The sequence below is a fragment of the Cnephaeus nilssonii genome (genome assembly GCF_951640355.1).
Source record: "Cnephaeus nilssonii genome assembly, chromosome: 19".
In the NCBI taxonomy this organism is placed as follows: Eukaryota; Metazoa; Chordata; class Mammalia; order Chiroptera; family Vespertilionidae; genus Cnephaeus; species Cnephaeus nilssonii.
In genome coordinates this window covers 11,922,022-11,949,878 of record NC_137090.1, presented here as the reverse complement: position 1 = coordinate 11,949,878, position 27,857 = coordinate 11,922,022, and the positions used below count along the sequence as shown (strand labels likewise).

Genomic DNA, 27,857 nt, shown 5'->3' with positions numbered 1-27,857 from the left:
TGTCTGGGTAGTAAAATTTTTCTTCCTTCTAGATGGTTGAAAAGGAGGGAAAAAAGCATTATTATTTTGGAGCAGGAAAAAAAAGAAAAACCCTTTATTAAACAATGTTACAGTTCACATCAAGAATTATTAAAGCATTCATGCCCTTTGGCCTAGCTACCTCACTCTTGGGAAGAGGCCTGAAGAAATAACTCCAATGAAGAAAGACGCTCTCTCCATCAAAGCATGCAGTGCAGCATTATTTATAACAGAGGAAAACGGGGAGCCGCTTAAGTGACTTACATTAGGGTAATAATTATTAAATTATTCAGTCACTGGAACACTGTGCAACAATTTAACTGAAAAGATGATGGCCATGTAACGACACAGAAAAATGCTTATGGCAGGAGGAGAAGCAGAAAGGGCAGAATGCAGAATTAGATCTGTGCCAGGAGCGTCCTGGGCTCAGAGCCTGCATGCATTTGGACGAGGGCTGGAGGGGAACACAGGCAAATAAAAACAGTTTAATTTGTTGGGGCCATTGATTGTGGGTGCTGTTTCTTTCTCATTTAGAATTCTAATGTTTCTATAATGTTGTTTGTATAATTTTAAAATTTGGCTTTAAAAATCCGGGCAGGGCCCTGCTGGCGTGGCTCAGTGTTGAGCAATGACCTAAGACCCAGGAGGTTCGATTCCCGGTCAAGGTCACATGCCTGGGTTGCAGGCTCGGTCCCCAGTGTGGGGTGTGCAGGAGGCAGCCAATCAATGATTCTCTCTCCCTCTCCTTTCCTCTCTGAAATCAATAAAAAAATATATTTTTTTAAAAATCCCAGCAGGGAAAAGAAGGGGGAGCAGGGAGAGGAAGATAGAGGGAGATCTGGGTGGGTGTGGGTAAGAGAAATTCAAGAGGCAACACACTGGCAAACACGTCCAGTTGGGTCTTCTACCTGGGTGGCCCCAGCGTTTGCATCCTCTTTACTCTCTGACTTGAATGATTAGATGGACAAAATAACTGCCGGACTGGAAGGCAGCATGTTAGCTGATGCTAAAGCTAGGGTTACGAGTGCTCTTCAGCCCTAGCTGGTTTGTCTCAGTGGATAGAGCGTCGGCCTGCAGACTGAAGGGTCCTGGGTTCGATTCCGGTCAAGGGCACATGCCCGGGTTGCGTGCTCGATCCCCAGTGGAGGGCGTGCAGGAGGCAGCCAATCAATGACTCTCTCTCTCATCATTGATGTTTCTATCTTTCCCTCTCCCTTCCTCTCTGAAATCAATAAATAAAGATTTTTTTTTTTTAAAGAGTGCTCTCCAGATTGGAATCCTTTGGGAAAATGGATCATGTTTGCTATTGACAAAATTATAAAGGAACAAGAACACTAGCAAGCTGGCAAGAGCATGCATTATGAAGGTTTCCTGGAGGGTAGCTTGGTATCGTGTATCCAAACAAAGAATGTGTATCCTCAGTCAGCAACCACACTTCTTGGGATTTATCCTAAACCTAAGGAAAGGATCAAGCCAGTGCATACAAATATTTACATAAGATGTTCATCACAGAGTTTGAAAAATAAAAATTAAACCCTTCATTTCACCAAAAAAGAAATGGTGAACTAAATCCTGGCACAACCATGCAGTGGTTTCCGATGAAGCTATACTCAAAAAATAGGATGTAGATATAAACTTGACATGCATAGATGCCCACCACATATTAGCTAGAACAAGAAGGCTCCAAAGAAAAGAGATCCAGAGGCAAAGAAGCATCGAACAGACTGTCAAACTACAGCGGGAAGGCAGGGGAGGGTTGAGCGGGGAGGTAAGAGATCAACCGATATAAGCATAACCAATGGACACAGACACTGGGGGAAGGGGGAGGGCCTGTGCGGGGGTGGGTAGGGGAGGTTGGGGGGGAGGTCAATGGGGAAAAAAGGAGACATATGTACTACTATTTGTAATGCTTTAAACAATAAAATTAAATTAAAAAAATAAAAAAGGCTCCAAAGAAAGATGCATATTATCTCATTTTTGTAAGACTGTATATCGAAATATGTTCATTTGCATGTAAGAATTTTTGCTAATATATACACCAGAATCTTAACAGTGATTAATCTTTGCATGGTGGGATTACAAATGGTATCAGTCAGTTTAGTCTCAGTTATGCTTCGGTAATAAACAACCCAAAAAATCCCCTGGCTTACAACAGTGAATTGGAATTTCTCATCCCTGCTCAAGTCTCCAAGGTCGACTGCTCCCCTGCCCAACATCTTAACTCGAGGACCGAGGCTGAGGACACAATCTCTGTCTGAACACGGCAGGTCTCTGTGGCAGAGAGAGGTGGACCACCTACTGGCTCTTACAGTCCGGGTAGGCAAGTCTCTGGGTCCTTCTCAGGTTCACCAGGGCAGGGAGAGATGACCCCCCACAGGCCCTCAGGAAGGGGCACTCGAAGAAGGATGGCAAACATTTGAATAATAACACCATCTACTAAAGTTATTCATCCTTGTCTTAGTCCATTTGGGCTGCTATAACAAAAATACCATCGACTGGGTGGCTTAAACAACAGACATTTATTTCTCACAGTTTTAAAGGCTGGGAAGTTCACGAGCAAGGCACCAGCAGACTCGGTGCCTTCTCGCCATGTCATCACATGAGGTTAGGGAGCTCTCTGAGGTCTTGTTTCTTAAAGGGCACTAATCTCATTCACGAGGGCTCCATCCTCATGACCTAATCGCCTGCCAAAGCTCCGCCTCCCAATCCATATCAGCTCAGGGAGGAGGTCTCCACGTATGAATTCTGGGGGCACAGACATTCAGTCTATAGCAACTGTATTATTGAAGCCCCTTTCTTTGCAAAAATAGAGTTCTGTCCCAGGAAGTGGATGGTCACATGGAGATGGGACATGTGGGTTCTCACTGTTCAAGCCTCTTCAGGGGAGAAAGGTCAGGATTTTGCCTAATTTAAGAGACAGGTCAGTCGACCCAGACCCACGGTTAAGTATAAGGTAATGATGTAACACAAGTTCTGGATGCCCAGAAGTGTTATGCCAGCTCTGCTACTTCCTACTTAGATGACTTGGGTCAAGTTAGAGAGCCTCTTTGAATATAAAATAGCAATTATAATAGCTGCCCTGCCTATGCACACTACTTGGTCGGGGGAGGGGGGGGGGTTCAATCTCTAAAATTGTGAGTACTCTTGTACGAGGAAGGTTTGCTCTTTCGAGTTGTAACCAACACACGGACACACATTCCATCTCCCCATCTCCTCTCATCACCAAAGTAGCTCGTTCACTTCTTCGTTGTGTTCATGTGCTTTTTTTTGGGGGGGGGTGGGCAGGTGAAAAATGACAACGGAAGTCTCACTGTGGAGGACCCCTTTGAGGAACGAGGCCTGGCAGGCCTGGATGCAGGCGGAAGTAGCCGTGTCCCCCACGTCCCTCCTGACCCCAGCCTCTGAGGATGGAAGGCACATGGCAGGGCTCCCCACGCGGGCCTGATCGTCAGAGCCATGTAGGAAGCATTTAAAAACTGGTTTCCTGGGCTCCACCTCCGGGAGATTCTGATTCACCTGCGGAGGGTGGGACCAGGCTGAGTCACAGAAGCTGATCCGTGCCACCCCCCACCTGGCCCTGGCGCCTGTCCAGGCCGAGTGAGCCGGGAGGGCCTGGGTGTCTCAGGTGGCAGGAGCCTGGCCACGGGGAGGAACCTGAGCGGGCCCAGGTTATCTGATGGTGCACCTGCTCCGGCCCCGTGCTCACTTCTTGAATATCAAGATCAGGGGAAGGCTTGGGAAGAGGCTGCCCGGGGCAGCACAGTCACCCCGCAAGCCTCCCCCGGGCCAGAGGCGTCGTAAGAAGAAGGGATTCCCCCTTTCTGCTCCCAGCCCCTCTGAACCAGACGCGTGGCCGGCTTCGAAGCCCAACTGCACGTCCTCACCGATCACCCCGAAATGTATCTCTTTCCGCATCTGTCAACACGGCGGTGAGTTCCTCACGGGCGGGGACAGGTCTTATTCCTCGCTGCGTGCCCAGCACAGTGCCTGGCACACCAGTAGTGCCTGCTGAATATTTCATGAAGAAATGAGAAGTCGTAACACTTACCACAGGTTCACAGGAGGACTGATATTCACACCCACCGGGCACACGGGAAACGCACGTGCTCACCGCGGAGGGGCGGGGAACCCCATCCTGAGTCACCCGGCCAGAGGCTGAGGCACGCCCCGATTTGCGGCAGGACTGAATTCCTTTGGGCATCACAGTAATGTGATGTGATGAGGTGATATGAAGAGGTAGGAAGCCTTTTCACAGGATAACGCCTTTCTCTCTCACACACACGCACGTATACACAGCAGATGTGGGCAAGGATCATGGATGGATGCTAAAATCACCGGGTAAATAATGGCCAGGGAACAGGAAGAAATCTCAGCCTAGACTAAGTCTCTAGCCCCCAAGTCAGAATCCCACGCTCCACAATGGAGCCCAGACAAAGGAGAGGACCAGAGTCAAGACAGGCTCCAGAGGGTCTTGTTAGGCTACTAACATACACACCAGGCGACCATTTCTGCAAGTGAAAGGCCAGGGGAGGATGAGCAGGCTCTGGGTCTTTTCTGAATCCTTCTTCCCTCCCTCTTCCCTGCTTGCCCCGCCCCCTATCTCCCCCTTCACTCTCTTTAAGGGAAAGGCTGCAGGGAGAGGGAACTGGGGAGGAAACTCAGGAAGGTCTGTGAGGCTCCCGACACCCCAAACATACCCTGGTTGCCAAAAGAGAAGGGGCAGGGCTTGCTCTGATCTTGCCCACTGTTCTCAGAGTCCAGCAGGCAGGCCCTGTGCTGGATGCACACAGGGGTCGGCCGGCATCGCTCAGCCCCTTCTAGGTCCCGTCCTGTATCGTAGGGGCTGGAAGCCTGAGAGCTGGATCCCTCAGCAGCTCTTGCCAGCCAGGAGTTGCTTTAGAGACCACCAGTGAGAGGCACTCGCCGACACCACGACCCCTGCCCTGGCAGCGGTGGGCACACTCGATGCCAGTTCCCAGACCTCCGACAGTGGTCCTCCCATCCCCCTCACTGTAGGCGGTCCCCTGGGGATGCCAGGGCTGGGCCATGATGAGAGCTGAGATGTCCGTAGTATCAGTCCAGCCCCAAGCCCACCCGGGACACTGTCCTGGAATGCAGGGACATCCGTCACCCTCCTGGCACAGGGGAGGGGGTTTTCTGCTGCCAGGCCTCTTGGAGCCGAGGTAGAAGGGTCAGCAACAGAGAGTCCAGCACAGCCAGACCTTCCCAGGAGCACCGAAGACCCCTAGAAAACCAAGAGGCCTGGGTGTGGCAGCTGCCTCCTCTCACCAGTTTCAATGCCCACCGTCTACCAGGGCCCCTGGCACCCACAGGCCCTTCCTCATCAGCGTTTCTCACTTTTCCCAGGTGTGTGATCGGAAGTCAGGACTTCCTGCGACGTCTAACCGCCCTCCCACCGCCAGCACACCTGTGGTCCAGCAGCAACAGGCCCTGCTCCAGCAGCGCGTTCACCGCCTTGCTTGCTCCAAACACGTCCCCCAGGGTCAGCTGGGGCTCAAACTGCTGCCAGTGCTGGGGAGACCAGAAGGGGCAGAGGTGTGGGGTTACGCTGGGCCATGTGTCTGGGGGTGTGGGGAGGGGTGAGGGAGGGTACAGTCCAGCACAGGGATCTCAGCCAACTGACTCTCATGCACCCCAGGCCCAGGCCAACAGGCCAGCAGGGACATGGGCACCTCCACTCCTCCATGTTTAGGCCGAAAGCCAGGTCTCCCTCGACTCATCCCCCACCCCCTACCCCTGCTGCTCAGGATATGGCCAGGGCTTTAGAGCCCTGACTTCATCCAGGGAAGCTTGAGTTGCACTGATCATTGACTGTACTTCCTATCTGAGCTCTCAGTGCTACTTACAACATCTGAAGCCCTTAATCTAGTCTATTCCCTCACACAGCTGAGAAAAGGGACATTCAGAGAGGTGAGAGGATGTGTGCTCAATGGTGCAGGAGAGGGGACTAGAGCCTGGGTCTCTGCAGCCCTAGTCCAGAGCCCTCACCATTGCACCACACTGCCCATCAGGCCTCAGCTGGACTAAAGCCCAACCTCCAGCTGCCAGAGGAATGGGAGGGGTGTGTGTGTGTGTGTGTGTGTGTGTGTGTGTGAAATGATTATGCGTGGCTTAGGAGGAAGCAGTGTGCCAGAGGGATGGGAAGTGTGTGTGTGTGTGTGTGTGTGTGTGTGTGTGTAATGATTACGCACGGCTTAGGAGGAAGCAGTGTGCCAGAGGGATGGGAGGTGTGTGTGTGTGTGTGTGTGTAAAATGATTATGCATGGCTTAGGAGGAAGCAGTGTGCCAGAGCCCCTGGACCCCTTACCTGGTGAGTGATCCCTACGTCTGTGCGTAGCCCCATCGCCAAAACTTCCTCCAGTCTGAAAGGAAAACCATCCGGGGGTCTTGGAGAGGAGACTCGTGCTTCTCCCAGCCTTCTAGCCCCGTGCTGGGATGTGTGTATGGGGGGCTTATGAGGACCGTGCAGTACGGGACAAGGTAAGAAATAAGAAGGTGCACATGGAGGCGGTTCTGGGGCCGCAGGGGAACCCCGGGGGAAGCGCCCTGTGCCCTCAGATGCTCACAGCTCCAGCTCGCCCAGGGAGAAGCGCTTCCGGGTGCCGTGACCGAACAGCTTCACCTCCTTCATCCAGTTGTCAGGCTCCAGGGTCTGGATCCGAGCCTCCCGAGCAAGGCCCCCGGCCCCCTGGGGCACAAATCGCCCATGGGCCCCTGACAACATCAACAACCACACCCACTTTAATACCCGCCGACTCGGCGTGCCTGCCAGAGGTTGTCCGTGGCTCTCCAAGTGTGATCCCCGGACCCACAGCATCGAATACGCTAGAAACCTAAATTTGCGGGCCTTACTCCCGCCCTGTGCACCCAGACATTCTGGAGGTGGGGCCCAGCTGCCTGGGTTTGAACAAGCCTTCCCGGTAATTCTGGCGGGTGCCCAAGGCTGAGAACCACAGTGCCAGGCATTAAGAGCACCTCAAAACACACACTCAACGACATCACTTTTTTGCCGCGCTGTACATATGAGCGAACAGAGGTTAATAAGTGGCCCAAGATCACACAGCCGTGACATTCCATTCCTGAGCCACCCCCCTATGGTTCACCAGGCACTCACCAGGCCCAACGCCAATGTACTGGCCGCACTGCCAGTAAGTCCAATTGTGGGTGCTCAGCGCCCCCTGTGGGGAGGGAGAGGATAGTCAGGGCCGAGCAGAGCTGGCAGCCCGGTTGCTGCTCAGGTAAGGGGAACCTGGTTAAAATGTCCCCCCACCTCAGGCCTCGAGGACCCAGCTGAGACCCTTCTCCCCACAGGGTCCCTGTCCTAGGGCTCGCCTCAGCCTGCCCACTCCCCACCGTCAGCCAGCAGCCCCAGGACTTACATTCCGAGCAAAGTTGGAGACCTCGTACTGGCGGAAGCCAGCCTCCCGAAGGACCGCCCGTCCCTCCTGGTACATCTGGGCAGCCAGCTCGGGGTCCGGGGCGGGGAGGGCACCCTGCTGCACCTGGGCGAAGAGGGCAGTGCCCCGCTCCAGGGACAGCTGGTAGAGGGAGACGTGGTCGTCAGCGAGGCGCAGCAGCTCCTCCAGCTGCCTGAGCCAGGCTCTCACCTGCTGCGCCGGCAGCCCCAGCATCAGGTCCACGGACACGCGCCCGGGGAACAGGCGCCGGGCCTCTGCCAGTGTCCGCAGAGCGTCGCTGGCCGAGTGTGTCCGCCCCAGCAGCTGGAGCTCAGTGTCATCCAGGGCCTGGGGAGAGAGGCTCGGTAAGCACACCGGCCGGCTCAGAGGGAAACAAAACCACTTGGCCCGCCTGACTGTAGACCCGGGGTGGGGACCCTTGCTTCTGCCAAGGGCCATTTGGACATTTATAACATCATCCACGGGCCAAGCAAAAATGATCAACTTAAAAATTAGCCTGCTTGCCCTCACCGGTTTGGCTCAGTGGATAGAGCATCGGCCTGCGGACTCAAGGGTCCCAGGTTCGATTCCGGTCAAGGGCATGTACCTTGGTTGCAGGCACATACCCAGTAGGGAGTGTGCAGGAAGCAGCTGATCGATGTTTCTCTCTCATCGATGTTTCTAACTCTCTATCCCTCTCCCTTCCTCTCTGTAAAAACTCAATAAAATATATTTTTAAAAATTAGCCTGCTATATTTAGTCAAATATGTAATCAACTCACCCCTAATGCCTGGGCAGGGCCAGACCCAATACCGAGGGCATACCATTCACTGAAGGGTCACGCACTACGGGCCAAGCTTTTTTATGCAACGTCTAATTCATCCTTATAACCCTCCAACGTTCGCTCCAAATTTACAAAGGAGAAAACTGACGTTCAGAGATGTTAAGTAACGTTCCCAAGGTCACACAGTAACAGAGTCAGACCTGGAGTTTAGGACTGCCTGGCCCCAAAGCCAAGAGCCTTTCTTAATTTTATTTTTGATTTTAAAATATTTCAAACCTATAGAAAAGTTAGAAAAAAGAAGTCAATGAACACCACCATCTAGATTCACCAGCTCACATTTTGCCACATTTGCTTTGTCTCTCTATAAATATACACGCGTATGATGACGATGTTGACCCATTGGAGAGTAACGGACAGACCAGCACTATGGAAATGTTCTATACCTGCACTGTCCAATACAGTAGGCGCTCACACATGTGGCTATTTAAATGTTAAGGTAATTAAATTTAAGTGGTCACATGCCAAGTGTTTCCTGGCATATAGTCAGTGCGGCTATAGAGCATTTTAGCAGGAGATGGTGGCCACTGGCCACATGCTAGTGAGCATTTGCAAATGTGTTACTTAAATGTAATCAACTTAAATATTGTACCCTTTCACCCCTAAATAGTTATGCGTGTACTTCCTCACAACAAGGACATTCTCTTACATAACCACAAGCCAATTACAGAGTTCAGGAAATGTAACGTTGACACAATGCCATTATCTAATACACAGTCATATTCAAATCTAGCCAACTGTCCCAATAATGGCTACTGTAGTAATTTCCTCTCCCCACCCCACTCCAGGATCCAGTCAGGGGTCACATGTTGCACTCAGCCGTCATGGTCTCATTCATTGCCTGTAGTCTAGATCCTTAGCCTTCCCATAGCTTTCAAGATAATTGACATTTTTTTGAAGAGTACGGGCCAGTTATTTTTTTCAAAAATATCGCTTAATGAAGAAATTCTAGAGATCTGCTGCTCACCACTGTCCTAACAGTTAACAAATTTTTACTGTATACTGTATACTAAAAATTTGATGAGGTTAGATCAACCTCATGCTATCTGTTCTTACCACACATACAAAACGTCTTTTTCCTTTTCATTTTCTTATTGAAACACCGATTTGTTGTTCCACTTATTTATGCATTCACTGGTTGATCCTTGTATGTGCCCAGACTGGGGATCGAACCCACAACCTTGGCGTATCAGGACGACACACTAACCAACTGAGCTACCCAGCCAGGGCAGAAAGTCTCTTGGTTTAGGTTTCTTTGCCATTAGAGTCCAGATATGCATGCATCTGGGGCCAGACTATCTCAGCAATGATGTGTTCCTTGCAGTATGTCCCATGAGAACAAGGCTCTGACCCCAAACCCTGTGGTAAGTGGTGCATGAATTAGAAGTGGGGAAAGCAATACCGGATATGAAAACACGAGAGGCCAACCCGAGAGGATTCTATTTCTCCCCACTTACACACCTCCAGTGGCTCCCCTATAAACCACGAGGCAAAACCCAAACTCGCTAGCATGGTGCTGAAGGCTTCCTTGTGTCCAGCCTCTCCAGTCACAAGGAATGACTCGCAGCTCCCCCAAAACATGCAAGGCTCTTCTGTATCCTGTGTCTGTTCCCCCCACACCCTCTCCCCTGGTGAACTCCTCCTCCTCATTCAAACATCTCCGGTCTGGGAGGGCTTCTATGGTTTCATCAGACTGAGATGCCCTTCAGTCTGTACTCTGAAAGCCTTTTGTAGAGACCCCCCCCTTACCATGCTGCAATGGGCTGACCACCTGCTTGCCTCCTGCTGTGTCTCCAATCATGTAACAATCTTTCCTGAGCACCTACTATGTGCCAGGCACTATGGAGGGTGCTTGGAGCACTGTGGACTAGCACAGACGCAGACCATAGCATAGTTACAAAAGCGTCACCAAAGACTTCAGTACCTACGAGGCCTTGGCACCCGGAAGGGGCTCACTAAATGTTTGTCCAAGCATGGAGGGACCTGGAGAGTGTCATGCTAAATGAAATAAGTCAGTCAGAGAAAGACAAGTATCACATGACCTCACTCAGATGTGGAGTCTAAGTAACAAAATAAACTGATAAGCTGAGTGGATCCAGAGCCATGGAAGCATGGAACAGAGTGCAGAATCTCGGAGGGAAGGCGGGGAGGGTGGGTGGGTGGGAGGTAATCAACCAAGGACCTTGTGTGCATATATGCATAACCCATGGACACAGACAATAGGGTGCTGAAGGCCTGCGGCTGGAGGGGGTCAATGGGGGAAAAAGGGAGACATACATAGTAATACTTTCAAAAATAAAGAATTGTTTTTAAAAATTGCCCTAACTGGTTTGGCTCAGTGCATAGAGTGTCAGCCTGAGGACTGAAGGGTCACAGGTTCGATTCTGGTCAAGGGCATGTACCTTGGTTGCTGGCACATCCCCAGTAGGGGGCGTGCAGGAGGCAGCTGATCGATGTTTCTCTATCATGGATGTTTCTAACTCTATCCCTCTCCCTTCCTCTCTGTAAAAAAATCAATAAAATATATTTAAAAAATAAATTAGGAAATGTTTGCCCGATAAATGAATGTGACCAGTGGAGAGACAGCACGGAAGGGCTGGGTGCCCTGGGATGGGGTGGACAGACTGGTTACCTGGAGGCCAATGGACAGCCTATTGACTCCTGCTGCCCCAAACGCTGCCAGCCTAGAGGCTGGGGCAGAAGTGGGGTTGACCTCCAATGTGACTTCGGAGTCTGCGGGCAGGTGAGCTGTCTGGGCCACTGCCTCCAGGACAGCAGCCACAGTGTGGGGACTGGCCAGACTCGGGGTGCCTCCACCAAAGAAGACAGACTCCACCCTGGGTAAAGAAGATAAAGAAGATGAGACCTGGGGGAGCCCTCCAGGAGGCCTGCAGCACCGGACCTATCCATTCCCTCCAAGCCCCGCCTCCAGCCCCCCAGTACCCACCGCTGCACCCCGCTGAGCCGCAGCAGTGTCTGAGCCTCAGTCACCAGGCAGCTCCGCATCGCAGCCTCGTCCACGCCGCGGGGGATGTACTTATTGAAGTTGCAGTAACTGCAGCGCTTCTCGCAGTAGGGCCACTGGGGGAAGGGGTGTTGGAAGGGTGTGAGCCGGGACTCCGGGCTGCCCTGGCCACGTCCAGGGTTCAGATGCACACATTCCCACCCCCATTCCAGGTCTGTCGACAGTGGCTACGCCATCTGAGCCACACAACTCCCTAAGACTGGGATTATGAAAGACAAGTATCACATGACAAAACTGGGGTTCAGAAGGGAAGTCACATGGTCAAAGGTCACCGCGCTGCTGAGCACCAGAGACTTCGGGTCCCCGGGCACAGACATTTCCCTGCCAGGGCACGGGTCCTAGCCAAGACCTCGCCCGGGAGCGGGGAAAGTCGGCGGGTGGGCTCACGCGTGACAAGTCCCCGTGTGGACTCCTGCCCGGCCGCCTCCTCCCCACTCACGTGGACGTAAAGCGCCGCGCGCTGGCTCCGGGTCACAGGACTCGGCGATCTTCCCGCGCCCTCCACGCGGCGGCGCCTCTGGGCCACTTTGGCCGCTGCCGCCCAGGCTCCGGCCCGGGCCCGGGGAAGCGACATGGTGCGCTCCGCGGCGGGGCGGGCGGCGCGGTGCACCCGGCAGGATCCGAGCCCGAGACGCGCCCAGGGCGCACGGGGTGCGCAGAGCCGAACCGGTTGGGCCGCCCCGGCGGAAGGAAGAGGGGCTGCGCGCCTGAGCGCCGCGTCCGACGCGCCCGGAGGGCCGGGGGCCTGGGGTCTCTGGCGCCACCTGCCGGGCACATATGCGCTCACCGCAGCCACCTGGCCTTCCTTTCGCTGGCCGCAGGGAGGTTCTGGGGTGAGCTGCCGCTGCCTGCTTTCCGCACCCTGTGGAGGGCGAGTACCCTGGCCCACCCAGGAATTCCTAGTTCATGCAATGAATTCCTTAACATTTTATGTGCCTGGCTCAGAGCTGGGCACTGGGCACATCTGATGCATAAGACCAAGTCACAGTACAGGAGAAGCAAGCCAACGAGAGACAAAAGGCAACAGATATTAATTCAGCATCTGCTGGACACTAGGCCAGTCTGCTCTGTGCTGTGGGGCGATCTGTTACAAGGGCCGGCGAGTCGGTATGGGAGGAGAGGGCACTTGGGTTGGACGTTGAAGGAGCAGAAAAATCCCAGGGGAAGCCGCTAGGCCAGGAGACTAGGCTGTCAACTCCTACGTCAGACCCCCCCAACCCTCCCCACCCCCGCACCTGTGGGGAGGAGAGACAGGGTTCAGGTGAAGGGCTGGGAAAGTAGGCACCTGAACTGTTCCATGAAGTGGGAAGATCATGGGCTTTGGAGTCGGACAAGTAGGTTCTAATTCCAGCTGTGTGACCCTGGGCAAGACACCAAATGGCCTGAGTTTCCGTTTCATCATTTGTGAAATGGGGCTAATGTCCACTTGACAGGGTTGTTGGGGAGATTTCAAGAAAGCACCTAGCATAGTGCCTGGCACCCGGAGTACCCTAAACTTATGTTCATGGTCTAAAAAGAGGAGAAGGCCGCTGCTGCTGAGTGTAGACACACTAGAGGGTAAGGATTGCAAGCAGGAAGTGCTGTTTTTATTTCTTGGGTCAAGGTACAGCCTGCTTTATCTGGCTCTGCCCATCAAGCAAACCCAGGTTCATTGATTGAAAAAAATATATATTTGTTTTGGGGGGAGGGAGAGGTGGGATGATAGCTAAAGGGTATAGAGTTTCTTTTTCAGGAGATGAAAATGTTCAAAATTGACTGTGATGATGGTGGCATAGGTCTGTGAATATACTAAAAACCAATGAATCGTACACTTTAAATGGGGGAACTGGATGGTATGTGAACTATATCTCAGTGAAGCTGTTATGAAAAAAGAATACTCCTTGATGGACTAATCTGGTGACAATATGAAAAAGAAATGCGTATAGTCTTTAAAAATCCTCACCGAATCCCTTTGGTATCTCAAGGGAGCGAGTGAGGATTAAATTAAGTAGCGAATGCACACCAAAGTGCTTAGCACCAGCGTTGATAAGGAGTGGGTCTGAAAGTGCTCGTTCCCCTTTGGAGTCTTCCCTCCATCCCATAGTAGCTGCCAAGAGACCACACCAGCAAGAGATCAGCCAAAGAAAACAGAGAAGCTCTTTATGTCAAATCACAAAGACAGACGAGGGGGATGTGGGGGAAGGGCAGGGAGGGCCTAGCAGACCCCCCTCCCCTTTATTCACAGGTTTAGATGCCGTTCCATCTGCTCTCGAAGTTTGAATTTCTGGACCTGCAGCAAAGAGAAAGGAATAAAAGCCAGGATCGCGACCAATCGTCTTGGTTTGCCTGGGACTGAGGAGTTTCTTAGGCTAAAGCCAGGAAACTTTGGGGCAAACCAGGATGAGTTGACTAGTTGGTCATCCTACTGCCATACTCTTACCCATCCCTGGGGCAGAGTTAGGGCCACCTGGCCTTCTGTGCCCGGGTCCCAGGCTATCCTGCCCCTCCCTTGTCTGCTCCATCTTACACACCTTTCCTGAGATGGTGAGGGGGTAGCTGGTGACAAACACGATGTACCGGGGAATCTTGAAGTGGGAGATCTGCAGACCAGAGGGAGATAAAGCATGAGGCTGGGTGGGGATCATAGGGTTGGGGGAGGGGACAGTGGGTGGAGTGGTTGGCAGGGAGAAGCGGGGGTCAGGGGGTGAAGAACAGAGCACCGTAAGTTGAGGTGCGCTGAGGCTCCCACCTTCCCTTTGCAGAAAGCCTTGATCTCCTCTGGTGTGGTCTCTTCCCCACTCTTCAGCTGAATGCAGGCGCACACTTCCTCCCCCATCCGGTCATCCTTCACTCCCACCACCTTCCGGAGTCACAGACAGGTCTCAGACCTCACCATCCCCCTCGGTGGTTCCTGCCCCTGGGGCTCCCCTGGCCTGGGTGCCTCACCTGCACCTCCTGCACCTTCGGGTGTGTGTGAAGGAAGTCCTCAAGCTCTGTGGGGTAGATGTTCTCGCCGCCCCGGATGATCATATCCTTGGAGCGGCCCACGATTTTGCAGAAGCCCTGCTCATCCATGGTGGCAATGTCTCTGCAAGGAAAGGCCAGAAATGGCCTCTTGCCTCTGCTCAAGCGGCCGGCGCACTCACTCATTCATCCAACCTTCACTGAGCACCTACTATGTGTCTTGCATTGCTCTAGACTCTGGAGGCTACAGCATGAACAAGACATTCCCTGGAACTTACAGTCTAGTGGGGGAGGGAGAAAAAAAACAAACCAATACCTATAACATGGCCTCTCTCTCAACAAATCTATGCACATGCGTTTCATGGCTGACTTTTTTTTTTTTTAATTTATTGATTTGAGGGAGAGAGAAGAAACACCGATTTGTTGTTCCACTTATTTATGCATTCATTGGTTGATTCTTTTTTTTTTAATATAGTTTTATAGATTTCAGAGCGGAAGGGAGAGGGAGGGAGAGATAGAAACATCAATGATGAGAGAGAATCATTGATCGGTTGCTTCCTACATGCCTCCCACTGGGGATCGAGCCCACAATCCGGGCATGTGCCCTGATCAGGAATTGAACTATGACTTCCTGGTTCATAGGTCGAATGAGCCACACCGGCCGGGCCATTGGTTGAGTCTTGTATGTGCCTGACCAGGAATCAAACCTGCATCCTTGGTGTATAGGGAGAGTGCTCTAACCACCCGACTACCTGGCCAGGGCTTGACTTCTTTTCTCTCATTCAGGTCTCAGCTCAAAGGCTTACACCTTGGAGGCCTTCTCTGACCACTCAAGCTCCCCTCTCTCTTAGAGGCATTTCCTTTCCTCTGATCCTATTTTCTTTTCTTCATTTTTATCAACGTCTGAAATTCTCTTATTTGTATTGGTCTCCCTCCACCAGACATGTGCGAAGTAACGGTAAGATCGTTCTCATCTTGCTTTCCACTGGTCTGCCAGTGTCTAGAAGAGTGGCCGGCGAATAAGAGTTTGTTGAATTAACAAATGAGCGTCTAAATCTTGGCTCCGATTTTGGAGACACCGGTGTAGTGCGCGGTCCAGGGGTCCTAGGCACTGACTCTGATCGTCCCCGTTTTACACACTGTGGAAATGAGGTCTGAGGAAGGGGCCATATTGACCCACATATTCTCCCTCTTCTAGTTTAATGTCCCCAGCTCAGCCTCAGGACCCCCAGCTTCCCCTCAGCAGCCAAGCCCTCTGCCCCGCTCCGCCCTCTCACCCTGTCCGATACCACTTGTCCTGTCCAATGACTTCCTCCGTCTTCTGGGGCTCCCCCCAGTAACCCAGCATGACGCAGTACCCTCGGATCCACAGCTCTCCGGGCGTGTTCAGCTCAGCCATGGTCCCCAGCTCCATGTTCACGATCTGGGCCTGGGACAGGGCAGCTTCAGTCGGGGGGCCTCCACCCTCCCACTTCAGGATGGGGTTGGGGGAGAGACTCGGGAATGGCTGGGAGCTTTGTCTTTCCTCCCCCCCTAATAGTGAGGCCCCCCCTGGCTCTGCCCAGCTAGATCCAAGGAAGGGACACAAAGGCCAGAGTGGACCCATCACCAGGCAGACACCTGAGCCGGGCACACAAGAACAGGTGAGGCCCAGCGCAGAGGTCCTGAGGAAACCGAGTGGACAGAGGCTGCCACAGAGGAGGAGGCCGATGGCGGGCCACGCAGGCTGAGGAGTTATACACTGTGCAGAAGAAACGGCAGTGTTCCCTTACTTGCCATTTAGCAGCAAATAGAGAAGCCAAAGAGGGTGGTGTGGTCAGGCCGTGTGCACAGGAGAGGCAGCCTGAAAGCCTAGCAGGAAAATGGGCCGCAGCCAACGTGAAAGGAAAACTCAGCCTCTGTGTGCCTCAGTGTTCGCCTCTGTGAAATGGGGAGAACGGCGCTGGCCCTGTCTGCCTCACAGGTGGGCGTCCCACCAAGCGGCCGTGAGGCTGTCAGACGCATGGGAGGGGGCTGAGGTCACTGCACGCTCACTCCAGGGAGGAGGGCAGGAAAGATTCGCACCGGGACGGCAGTTGGCTCCAGAGGAAGCAGCTGCCTGGGCACACTGGCAGTGACCTCAGAGGCGCCCGGGCACAAGGGGGCACGGGGAGCCAGGTGTGGACCGGCCTAAAGCACCAGCGACGGAGCAGGAGAGGAGTCACCGCTGGGAATGTGACAGCGAGAGATGTTCGGGGTCGGCCTGGAGGCGCAAGGGATCCCCAAAGGGACAGGCTGCTTGGGAAAGTCGGTATTTCCGCCAAGCGGGAGGAGGAACTCTGTGGAAGTGAGGGTAGGGGGCCGGGGGGTGGGGGTGGGGGAGTCGGGGGTGGGAAGCGCTGTTAGGAAAAACCTCTGTGCTCTGGCTCCTCTTGGAGGCTGTCCTGGCTGCCCCAGAGCAGACAGTGGGGCTTGGCAAAAACACACCTCAGACAGCAAGGGAGGCTGCGGAGAAGTTCAGCTGGCAGCTGCTCATGGCCGCCGCTCAGCTCTTCCTCTCAGGCCTCAGCCCACAGAGAAAGCCCGCGGCCAGGCCTGGGGAAGACCCTGCTGGGGGGAGGGAGGTGGGTCTCTACAGGGGGTGAGGACTGGGGTTCCCGGTGGTCGGGGGGGGCTCACCTCTGTGTGAGGCATGATTCTGCCCACACTTTGGGACTTCTGCTCCTCCGTGTCCTCGGGAAAGCTCATGAAGGTCACAGGACTGTTCTCTGTGGTTCCATAGGCAACCTAGAGGGTCCAGAAAGGGTGTTTGGAGGGAGGTGGGGGGCTGCGGAGAAAGGGGGTGAGCCGCCCTGAGGGATGGAAGGAATCGGGGGAATGTGGAGGGCAGCTGAGTGCGGTGGGGAAAGAGGCACAGTGGGTCGAGGTCAGAGGTCAGGAGGCAGAGCCGGTAGGACACTGACCTGACTAACTCAACTAACAGGGGCCCCAGATGTGAAACTGAGAGCAGGGGGGCCACTCTCTTCTAGCCAGGGCGCTCTCAGTCCCTGTTTCCCTGGAGCAGCCACACGCCACAGTCCATGGCTCCCAGCCTCACCCGCGCCCAGCCTTCTCTCCCCCCTCCCCAGGCTGCCTGAGCCCCACTTCCTGACTTCAGGCCACAGCATCCCCTCCCCCTCCCTTCCAAGCCAAAGATCCCATAAGCTTCATGAGAAAGCCAGCCTGCCTGGGTCCAGCTGGGAGCCGCACATCCATAACCCCCACCCCACCCTGCCCCATCCACCAAAACCCGGGACAAGTGCCTGGCCTTGGGGTGAGTGCCCCTAAGCTCTGGAGAGTTTCCTGTGGATTTTATTTCCATCAAAATAAAAATCCAGCCAAAGCAAGGGTTTTTAAAGCCAGTGGCCCCCTCTGCCCCCCTCCCCCCGCCCCTAGTGGTTGGAACATCCTGAGCAACAGAAAACCAGAAGCCAGTCTTGGAGGAGCCTAAATACCATCAGGGAATGTCCCGGGCAAGTACGATCCTCATTTAGAGGCAACGGGGTGAAAGGGGCTCGGATGAGGGGCAGGCCCCCACACCTGAGTGAGGAGAGGGCTAGCCACTCTGTATCCTATGTCCTTCCCAGTCCACAAAGACACGAGACCTTTGTCCTCCACACCCCCACCTCCCACTTCCTCTGTGTCAGCTGGCACAGCTCAGGCACAGCTGGGGTCTGGCAACACCTGGGGTCCAGTTCCTCCACCCCCTCCCAACACAGACAACATTCCCTGCCAGGCAGCCCCGCACCGAGACCCTGACTGCCCACCCTCCCCCTTCCCGCAGGAATCCGGACACACAGAGGCCTGGTCGGCTGGGGCCGGGCTGCCCACAGGACCTGGGCCCCCTCACCCGCCCGGCCCTCCTAGTCCTGGGGCCACTGCCCAGGTGTGGCCTCTGCCAAGTACATCTTGGCGCCACTCTGGCCACCACCCTGGAGAGGGGGATGAGGGGATGGGATATTTTAAGGAGATGAAAAGGGGTGGGGGTGGGACTGTGCTTGTTCAGTTGCCCTGACTCCCTGCCTGTGGTCTTCAGGTGTGTTTTTGAGTCCTGTTGGTCACCTCCCCTCCCTCCCCGACCCTCCGCCCCTGACACACACACACACACACACACACACACACACACACACACACACACACACACAGTTCCGGCTAGTCTTCAGCCATGGAAAAAGGGGAGAGTGGATGCAGGGGAAACTCCAGCTTCAGGCTGGTAGAGAGGAGCCCGGGGCAAGTCCAAGGGCGGGGGCGGGAAGGAGCGCCCATCTCCCTGGGGCTGCCTGCGAGTCTAGCCAGAAGGGGGAGCCCGACGCCAGGGCGGCTCGCACGCTCAGCGGGCGCCGCACAAGGGCCCCATTAAAGCACCGGCGGGGCTGGCCGACCACGGCGGCGGCGAGACTCGCGTCCGGCCGTCCGGCCCCGCTTCCTCCCTCTCTGGGTCCAGGGCACCCGGCCCAGTGTGTACGGGAGGGGGCGGGCGCACGGAGGCTCGAACTTGAGCAAACAAATACGTCCACGGAACGCCTCCAACCCCGCGGTGTCATCACAGGGCTCTAAGCCACCCCCCCCCCCCATCTCACCCCCAAAAAAACAGCCCCGGGAAGGCGCTAGGGGGTCTGGAAAGAAGCAGGATCCCAGAGCAGGGGAGGAGGCGGAGGGCCACAGTCCCTGTCCTGCGAGGTCGCCAGCTGGGGGAGGGGCCGCCCCCACCCAGGGAGGGCGGGGGCGCATCACCGGGCGGGCGGGCGGGCGGGCGGGCGGGAGTTAAGCCCGGTGGCCTCGATGCTCCACGTAGGAGCTGGCTCTGGCTGTCCGTTGCGGTCAGGGCGACCGTATAAATAGGGCGGGAGACCCGGGCGCCGAGGACTTCCCGCTGCCCGTGCCCCGCCGGCCGTCGCTGTCGCCGCTGCCCCCAGCCCGGCCCCAGGCGTCCCGGCCATGGCCGGCCCGGTCCTCCTGCTCAGCCTCGGCCTCCTGGCCGGCCTGCTGCCGGCGCTGGCCGCCTGCCCCCAGAGCTGCCACTGCCACGGCGACCTGCAGCACGTCATCTGCGACAAGGTGGGCCTGCAGAAGATCCCCAAGGCCTCGGAGAAGACCAAACTGCTCAACCTCCAGCGCAACAACTTCCCCGTGCTGGCCGCCAACGCCTTCCGGGGCCTGCCCAACCTGGTGTCGCTGCACCTGCAGCACTGCCAGATCCGCGAGGTGGCCGCCGGCGCCTTCCGCGGCCTCAAGCAGCTCATCTACCTGTACCTGTCCCACAACGACATCCGCGTGCTGCGCGCCGGCGCCTTCGACGACCTGACCGAGCTCACCTACCTCTACCTGGACCACAACAAGGTGACCGAGCTGCCCCGGGGGCTGCTGTCCCCGCTGGTCAACCTCTTCATCCTGCAGCTCAACAACAACAAGATCCGCGAGCTGCGCGCCGGCGCCTTCCAGGGCGCCAAGGACCTGCGCTGGCTCTACCTGTCGGAGAACGCGCTCAGCTCCCTGCAGCCCGGAGCCCTGGACGACGTGGAGAACCTGGCCAAGTTCCACCTGGACAGGAACCAGCTGTCCAGCTACCCCGCGGCGGCCCTGAGCAAGCTGCGCGTGGTGGAGGAGCTGAAGCTGTCCCACAACCCGCTGAGGAGCATTCCCGACGGCGCCTTCCAGTCGTTCGGCCGGTACCTGGAGACCCTCTGGCTGGACAGCGCCAACCTGGACAAGGTGAGCTCCGGGCTGCGGCAGCGCTCGGCCCCGGCTCCTTCTTCGCTGCCGGGGAGGCCCAGGGAGCCGGGGCCACGGCTGGGCACCGTTCCCTCTGCCCTAAAACTGCCTCTGTCCGTCTGGCTGTCTCCAAGGTGAGGAGCTCTGTCTCTCGTCTTGCCACATCCCCACCCTGGCCCAGCAGCCCCTGGCCCTCGTCGCAGCCCCTGCCCTCCTAGCGTTTCTACTTATAAACGGAGCCTGGCTGCCCTGACCCCTCCAATGGCCCCTTAGGAAGCAGGTCCAGGGCTCCCGAACCCCCCACTGTGGGCAGCAGCCACCTCTTCCTGTTGGGCCTTCTGCCCCGCCTCTTCTGTTTTTCTGTCTCCAGTAAACCTACCACCCCATAAAGGAAGGTTTGTTTATTGAGGAGACTTCCAGAGGAGCTGGGTGAATCAGGCCCACAAAGAGACCCTGTTCCTGGACGGGGGTGTGCGTGTGCGCTGTGGTGGGATGGGGGGCTGGGGAGTGAGGGGGGAGCAAATGCCCGAGGAAGACCTCCTCCACGCACCCTGGGGGCCGTGGCGAATGCCCCGCCCCCCCGTCCACACACGTATTCCTCTGCGTTCTCAGGCCCATTTCAACCGAATGGGGACCAGGGACCAGAGGCTCCCCCAGATTGCAGGCGCGGCACCCAAGAGCTCTGTGAAAGGGCAAAGGCAGGAGCCACACACCGTTGTCAACCTCTGGCACAGGTCCCCAGTGTCTCCCTCCGGGAAAGACTAGCTATGCCACCTTGTCCCCTGCCCACCCCAGTCACCAGACCCATCTCCTGGCTGCAGCCTCATGGAATCCCTCCTCCCTTGTGAGGCTCAGCACCTGGCCAGGTGGGGCTGCCTTGGGTCCAGGCGGAATCCCTTTGGGGGGCTGGAAAAATTGCTGTGGTGCAGGGGCTGCGGCCAGGAGTCTGGGCAGGCACCGGGGAAAGGTGGGGGAGACGGCCACCAGAACTGTCTGGTTACCAGAGAACTTCACACCCCTCCCTGGCCACGAGCATGGAGATAAGGACAGAACCAACCCTGGACGGCAGCCAACCTTTGTTTGCATGAATGGAGCCTGCCCTTCTTCAACCTGGCCCCTCCCCCGCTGAAGTCAGAGTCCCGTGGGGGGGGGGGGGGGGCAGTGCCAGAGCAGCTTTTCGGTGGGCAGCAGAGCAGGGGCAGCAGGGACTGATCTGGGCCAGGGGAGGCCAGGCAGGATCTGTGACGCCCAGGCCAAGATGTGGGCACCAATAGAACATTTCCTCTGGAACTGTCCAACCTGGCCAGAGGCTCCACCAAGGAGGCTCCACAAATAGCTGCTGGCAGGCAGCGAGGGAGCAGTGAGGACAGAGCTGGGGGAAGTCCCAGCACCCTAGGGCTGCGGGGAGCCTGGGCCCACTGCCCATCCCACCAAACACTGACCAGCTTCACCATCTGCCAGCGTGGGCCGCTGGGGCCAAACCCTGGCTGCCTCCCCAGGGGCAGTGTTTGTGCAGGGAGCGTGGTGCCAGGGGCCGAGGAGCTGGGTGTGGTCCTACAGCTACTGTTTACTCCCTAGTGTGACGCTGGGCAAGGGACTTCACTTCCCCCCCTGCCTGCATGTTGGAAATAGCGCGAGCTATCTCAAAAGGTGGTTGCTTGCACTAAAGCAGTGGTCGGCAAACTCATTAGTCAACAGAGCCAAATAGCAACAGTACGACGATTGACATTTCTTTTGAGAGCCGAAAACCGACTTCTGCGCATGGGCCACGAAGTTTCAATAGCACTGTACGTGCGCGCCCGCACGTGGCATTCTGTGGAAGAGCCACACTCAAGGGGCCAAAGAGCCGCATGTGGCTCGCGAGCCGCAGTTTGCCGACCACTGCACTAAAGCATCAGAGACAACTTGGTCACCTTGAGACACTCCTCAAGGTGCTACTGCTTATGTCCAGGGAAGGACCCTGCCCCTCTGGGGCCGTAGCTCTGGGAGAGGCTGGACACTGGGGCTGGGGTGCTCACTCGTGTTTGCCTCGCTCCACAGATTTCTGACGGTGCCTTCCTGGGGGTGACCACGCTGAAAAACGTCCATCTGGAGAACAACCGCCTGACCCAGCTGCCCTCCAACTTCCCCTTCGACAACCTGGAGTCACTCACTCTCACCAACAACCCCTGGAAGTGTACCTGCCAGCTCCGGGGCCTCCGGAGGTGAGAGCACCCCCATGCCACCCCCAGAACCCCCCTTCATGTGATGCAGTGGAGGCAGGCTGGCCCTGCGCAAAGACGTCCTGGGCAAATGGCCTAGGTCTCTACCTGATAGCAGAGGCCCTCTGTCTGTGAAATGAAGAGGACCGCTCCCAGACTCTCCTGGAGCCAAGTGAAGCCTGGTTCCTCCCCCAGCATTGCCACATCTCTTCCCCAACCCCGGCATTTCTCTGTCTCCCCAGGTGGCTGGAAGCCAAGACTTCCCGCCCCGATGCCACTTGTGCCTCGCCTGCCAAGTTCAAGGGCCAGCACATCCGTGACACGGACGCCTTCCGCAGCTGCAAGTTCCCCACTAAGAGGTCCAAGAAAGCCCGCCGCCATTGAACAGGTGGGCACAGGGCAGGCAGGTCGCAGCTGCCCTCTCTGGAGAACCTGGCAAGCCAGGAGGGGGTCCCAGGGTACGCCCTCTCCACAGAGGGGTGTGTAGGCCCTCCAGTTTTGCAGGGAGAGGAGGGGAACTGGGGCTCCCTCCTAAAGGGATCCCCGCCCACAGCTCTCACCATTCTCTCCAAGCGTCCTCTGGGTTCCTGGAGTCCTGACCCAATCCTTGCCTCACCGCAGGTCCTGATCCAGCCAGTCCCGGCGACTGGTCTCTGCCTTCTGCTGGAGAAACTACTGACCTCCCACCTCTGCTGATGCACAGAGCTGTCCACACCTAGACGCGTCCTGGCAGGGGGCTCAGCACTCCAGCGTGAACCCAGCTCCACCATCCCTGCCTGACAGCGAGGGCTCCATCACACCCGGCCCCGCCACGGCTCCTCTCAGAGAAGCTGTTGCCGAGACCCTCAAGACCTTCAGAACCAGAACTGGGTGGTCATCAGGATGGCCGCCCTTCCGGAACCCTCCTTCCGCTGTCGGCTCCCCTTTCCCTTCCATTTGGAAACAAACATCAGATCCTTGCCCCGCCCCTTGTGTCCAGAAAGGGTCTTAAGCCCATATGCCAACTCCGCCAGCCCCTGCCTGCCAGGACGCTCTAGCAGGATACCGGTGCTTTGCCAAATACCCCTGCCGCATCTCTTCCCCAGGTTCCTATGAGTATAAATGTACGTATGTATGATAGTCACTCCCCGCTGTTCCCGATCTCTGTGACGCGCCAGCTGATGATGGGGTCAGATTGTGTTTTCTCACATCTGTTTTCGGGAAGAAGGGTGGGCTGAGAGGGTCTACGTTGGAGACCTGGCCTGGCTCATCCCCACTCCCCAACATCTGTTCTCACCCCAGGCTGTCCTGCCTCCTTCCCACAGCCCCAGTCCCAGCCCCAGCCCCAGCCCCAGCCCCCACTCACCACCAGTTCCCTTGCGTTCAGCTTGTTGATGATGGCTCGGACCACCTCGGGGGGTGCAGGGGACCCAGCGATCACACCTGAATCAGAGAGAGGGCTCACACGGCTCGCTGCTGCTTCTCCAGGCCCCGGGGACCCCCTTCACCTGCAGCTCTTTCTAGGGAAGAACATTCACTTCTCTTCCCCGACCCTGGACCTGTTCCTACACTTGGCATCTGGCCTTGGGCTGGTGTCCAGGGTGGCTGGGACCTTGCCTCCCTTCCACCCACATTTCTACAGTGACCTCTTCGCCCCCTAAGTAAAGGACTGGGCGCCCATCTAGCTCACCCAGGCCAATGCTGGCCTGACCACCCTTGGCCCCATCCCACCTCCACGCATGGTTGAGATGTCGTAACTGGAGAAGTTTGGCTGGTTCAGAATGTCCACGAACATTGTGGGGGTGCCATACAGGAAGGAGCCTCTGTATAAGGGGGGTGGCATCTCAAAATCAGGCTTGGAAGTAGAAGGGAACCCCGTCTTTTCACCCACCCACCTTGAACCTATAGTAAGGGCCAAGGCTGCCACTGAGGGAAACAGGCAGGAATTCGTTGGGGGCAGGAGCTGATGCTCTCCTGGGGTGCCCCACTCCCCTGTCTCCCTTTCTCCTGGCTGGAGGGAGGAGACATCCTGGAGAGGGATCGGGGCCCAGGAGTGAGGGATAGGAGGGTCTCATGAGCCAGCAGGTAGCAGCCCACTGATGCCCACCTCTCTTTGCTGACGGTCTCCAGCGCCATCTTGCCATCAAAAACCGGAGAGGACAGGATGAGGGTGACACCGTGCATCATGCTCACCATTGTGCCCCCCACAGAACCCAGGCAGTGGTACAGGGGGGTGGGCAGGACCACCCTCGACTCCTCTGGTGTCTGGAGATGGAGGCAGGAGGCTAGGTCTATCCTGGAGCCCAAAGCCCCAGAAGCTAGTTCCTCTAGCCAGCAGGGGGAACCCAGCAAGACCCCCACCCATGCAGGGTGCCAGCAAGCCTTCGCCAGCACCCCCTCACCTTCAGGTGCAATTTCAAGCGCTCCCCTATGATGTTGGCATTGTTGACAATGTTGTAGTGGGAAAGGGTGGCCCCCTTGGGGCTTCCTGTCGTTCCCTGATAAGACAAGCAGGTGACACTTGGCCTCCTTCTCCCCATCTCCCTCATGCCCTGGGCCGCCGCCTGGAAGAGCTCTGGACTGGGAGTCGGGAGCCTGGGACTGCGGCCCCAGATCCATTCATTCACTCAATACGTGTTCACAAAGGGTTACCACGCGCCTGCGTGGTGCCCAGTGTTGGGATCCAGAAGCATGGAAGATAAGATCTCTGTCCGCCATGCCACTCACGTGGCTGAGAGAACTCTGTGGCCCAGCAGCAGATTCCGCGTCTGGGCCTCACTTTGCCCATCGGCTACATGAGGGGGCCGCTCTCCCTGTGCGTCTGCCCCTGGGCTGGGGACAAGAGGGCCAGGGGCGGGGGACGTGGGACAGGGCACCAGTGGCTGATGTCTTCCAGGGCAGAGAGGACAACTGGGGCGAGCCCCAGAAGAGTGGCTGCCCTCCTGACCTCCTGCGCGCGCCCTCCTTCTCGGGGAAGGGTCACGGGGCAGGCAGGGGTTAGCACGCCAGCCTGGGCTCCGGTGCGGACGACCTCTGCCTTACCGAGGTGAACTGGATGTTGACGGGGTCGTGGCAGGACAGGAACAGCTGGGCGTGCCGGAGCTCGGCCATATGCTGCTCTTTGCTTCCCGCGGCCACCACGTCGTCCAGGAGCAGAGTCCCTGGCATAGGGGTGTCCACGGAGATGACAGTGGTCAGGTCTGGGAGCCTGGGGGGAGGGAGGATGGAGAGAGTCGGGGGCTGAGGACGGGCCCACAGAGACACCCGCCTCCTCCCTGGAGGTGGGGAGGGAATGAGGGGGCTGGGACGCCACATGGCGCACTCTTCCTAACCCGGGAAATCCCACCTCTGACTCCTCAAGAACCCTGGGTGGGCCTTCTCCAGTTCCGGACAGATGTGCTTCAGGATGTTGTAGTATTGCTGGGTCTTGAATTGCTTGGGGAACGCCAGGGCTTTGCAGCCCACCTGTGGGAGGGAGCCCCCCTCCCCAGTCAGCAGAAAGCCCCACGCTGCTCTCTCTCTCACACACACGCACCACAACCCTTACACACATGTACCACCTCTAACACGACACACACCAACTCACTCACACACTACTGCCAGGACACATGCATGTACCACCACACACCCCCCCAACACATACATCAGCTTCGTATCTGCCCAACTACCTCCTCCTCCCACCCACTCACAGCCTAGGGAAGGACAGACTCCAGGCACCCCCACCTATGCATGCCTTCCCCACCTCATCAACCGGAAGCTGCCTGGCCCAGGCACCCACCCAGCCCCAGGAACGGATCCTACCTTCTTGAGGGCATACTCCAGTTCCATAGCCTGGTAGGCGGGGTTCACAGATACCTGGTGGAGACAGCAAGGGGATGTCGGTGTCCTGGGAAGACCCTGTCCCTCTCCTTGTCCCTCCACGCTCAGCAGGCACAGAAACACGGTGTAGACAGAGGTAGCACCCTACCCCCCTGGCTGTCCTTGGTGGCTTCAGGAGAAAGCTACCCAAATAGCCATGCAGGCGCTGGTTTGGTTCTGAGGCCAAGGGACCAGCAGGCTACCCACGAATGATGTTCCCCTGCATACCCAGCTGGGTCAGGTCAGCCCCTCCTCACCAGAACGATGCCCGCCTGGGCTGTGGCCAGCTGCAAGAGCACCCATGCATAGGAGTTGGGTCCCCACATGCCCAGCCGGTCACCCTTGCGAAGGCCGATACTCAGGAGCCCAGCAGCAGCTTTGTCCACCTGGTGTAAACAGACGGGGTACAAGGGGTAAGGTGTGGGCAAGCAGGAAGGGGCCACGGCTCCCACCTCAGCCCTCGGCCCAGCAGATCACAGCAGAGTTCCCTATCTGGATCTGGAGTGGGGCATGGAATACACGGAATTAGCAACTGCCCCAGCGCAACTGATGCAAGAGGCATCCAGGCCACCTCTGCCTCAGTCCTGTCCCCATCTCCTAACGTCCCTTGGTGTTCTCAGGCAGCCCCAACATGCTGCCCCCCCGCACCCCCGCCCCGTCAGGTGCCACTCTTGTGGCTCCACCCAGCCAGGGAAGCCTGGGGGTAGCACCTGCCCACTTTCAGGGTTCAAGGTCAGGACCCACCTCTTCCTTGAGCTGAGCAAAGGTCAATCTGATGTTCTCATGGACAACGATCAACGCCTCTCGGTCCGGGAACTTCTGTGCTGCGGCATCCAGGCAGCGCCCCACGGTCTTGTTGATCAGACGGAATTTGGTGTAACCCTGGACATAGCTAAGGCCTCCGATAGGCAGCGTGGCAGTGCGGTCCTCTCCGGAACTGCAGGGAGAGGCGCCATGGGGTCCAATGCGCCAGGCCAGGCCTCCCTGGCACCCAGGGCCTGGCACCCCCAGCTGGGAGGCAGGCTGCTTACAATGTGTTAGGGACCCCTGCAGAAACTGGAGCCCTGGCCATGGAACTTAGGGGCCGCTTCACCCTGGGGGGATCCAAACCAGAATCTGACTTCCTGTCCTTCATCAGTTTCCACTCCCCAGTTTCCAGTCAGAGCCAGGGGCCTGGAGCCTTGGTGCAAAAACACTGGAAAAGGAAACTGAGGCAAATCACGTTCCTTTGACTAAGCAGAGAGGTTGCCTAAGGGCTAAGAACAATGGCCTTATCCTAGATACCCTCGGGGTTAGAAAGCCCCTGGGCATTCCTCAAAACCCATCGAACAGTCCAACTCGAGGACTAAACCTTGATGTAAACTATGGACTATGGTCATAATAACGTATCAATGTCGGGGGCACTAATGGTACAAATGTACTTACTACACTAATGCAAGATGTTAATAACAGGGAAACTGTGTCTGCGTGGGGTAGGTATATGGAACTCTAGTTCGACCTGCTCGGTTATTCTGTAACTCTAAAACTGTACTTTAAAAATTAAGTCTAGCCTGACCTGTGTGGCTCAGTGGTTGAGCATCGACCCATGAACTATGAGGTCACTGGTTCGATTCCTGGTCAGAGCACATATCTAGGTTTCGGGTTTGATCCCCAATAGGGGGAGTACAGGAGGCAGCCAATTGATGCTGTTTCTCTCTCACCGATGTTTCTATCTCTCTATCCCTCTCCTTCCTCTCTCTCTAAAATCAATCAATAAAACATATACAAAAATTAAGTGTATTATTAAAGAAACAAAACCAAAAAAAGGCCTCCAGAAGTCCAGGTATCACATGCTTAGGCCAGTG

At 56.4% G+C, this 27,857-nt stretch overlaps 3 protein-coding genes across 4 annotated transcripts in view; 1 reads left to right on the top strand and 2 right to left on the bottom strand.

Annotated features, from left to right (window-relative positions):
* Nucleotides 1-1,912: 1,912 nt before the first annotated feature.
* RSAD1 (radical S-adenosyl methionine domain containing 1) lies at nt 1,913-12,038 on the bottom strand. 2 transcript variants are annotated; one of them, XR_013815013.1, is made up of 10 exons: nt 11,742-12,038; nt 11,225-11,358; nt 10,910-11,114; nt 7,419-7,784; nt 7,154-7,217; nt 6,606-6,753; nt 6,347-6,401; nt 5,447-5,550; nt 3,903-5,263; nt 1,913-3,534 (listed from the first exon to the last, which is right to left on the bottom strand). XR_013815013.1 is itself a non-coding variant. In XM_079796954.1 (9 exons), exons 1-9 carry the CDS (start codon nt 11,874-11,876, stop codon nt 5,146-5,148), a joined length of 1,329 nt encoding a protein of 442 aa, XP_079653080.1. In that variant the 5' UTR covers nt 11,877-11,922; the 3' UTR covers nt 1,913-5,145. The 2 variants fall into 2 exon arrangements, 1 of the variants encoding a protein (XP_079653080.1); XM_079796954.1 differs by having other exon boundaries at nt 1,913-5,263; nt 11,742-11,922.
* Nucleotides 12,039-13,420: 1,382 nt separating this feature from the next.
* ACSF2 (acyl-CoA synthetase family member 2) overlaps nt 13,421-27,857 on the bottom strand; it is a 30,229-nt gene continuing 15,792 nt past the window's right edge. The window contains exons 2-16 of the mRNA XM_079798390.1: nt 26,758-26,950; nt 26,271-26,399; nt 25,957-26,010; nt 25,502-25,620; nt 25,198-25,363; nt 24,558-24,653; nt 24,263-24,420; nt 23,887-23,978; nt 23,522-23,598; nt 16,904-17,011; nt 15,523-15,674; nt 14,228-14,369; nt 14,031-14,141; nt 13,813-13,881; nt 13,421-13,571 (exon numbers count right to left, since the gene is read on the bottom strand). Of these exons, the coding sequence (XP_079654516.1) occupies nt 13,521-13,571; nt 13,813-13,881; nt 14,031-14,141; nt 14,228-14,369; nt 15,523-15,674; nt 16,904-17,011; nt 23,522-23,598; nt 23,887-23,978; nt 24,263-24,420; nt 24,558-24,653; nt 25,198-25,363; nt 25,502-25,620; nt 25,957-26,010; nt 26,271-26,399; nt 26,758-26,950 (1,717 nt within the window). The 3' untranslated portion in view covers nt 13,421-13,520. The remainder of the gene's footprint in view (nt 13,572-13,812; nt 13,882-14,030; nt 14,142-14,227; nt 14,370-15,522; nt 15,675-16,903; nt 17,012-23,521; nt 23,599-23,886; nt 23,979-24,262; nt 24,421-24,557; nt 24,654-25,197; nt 25,364-25,501; nt 25,621-25,956; nt 26,011-26,270; nt 26,400-26,757; nt 26,951-27,857) is intronic.
* CHAD (chondroadherin) lies at nt 18,963-23,238 on the top strand. Its single transcript, XM_079798391.1, has 4 exons — nt 18,963-19,975; nt 22,016-22,179; nt 22,419-22,564; nt 22,798-23,238. Exons 1-3 carry the CDS (start codon nt 19,202-19,204, stop codon nt 22,558-22,560), a joined length of 1,080 nt encoding a protein of 359 aa, XP_079654517.1. The 5' UTR covers nt 18,963-19,201; the 3' UTR covers nt 22,561-22,564; nt 22,798-23,238.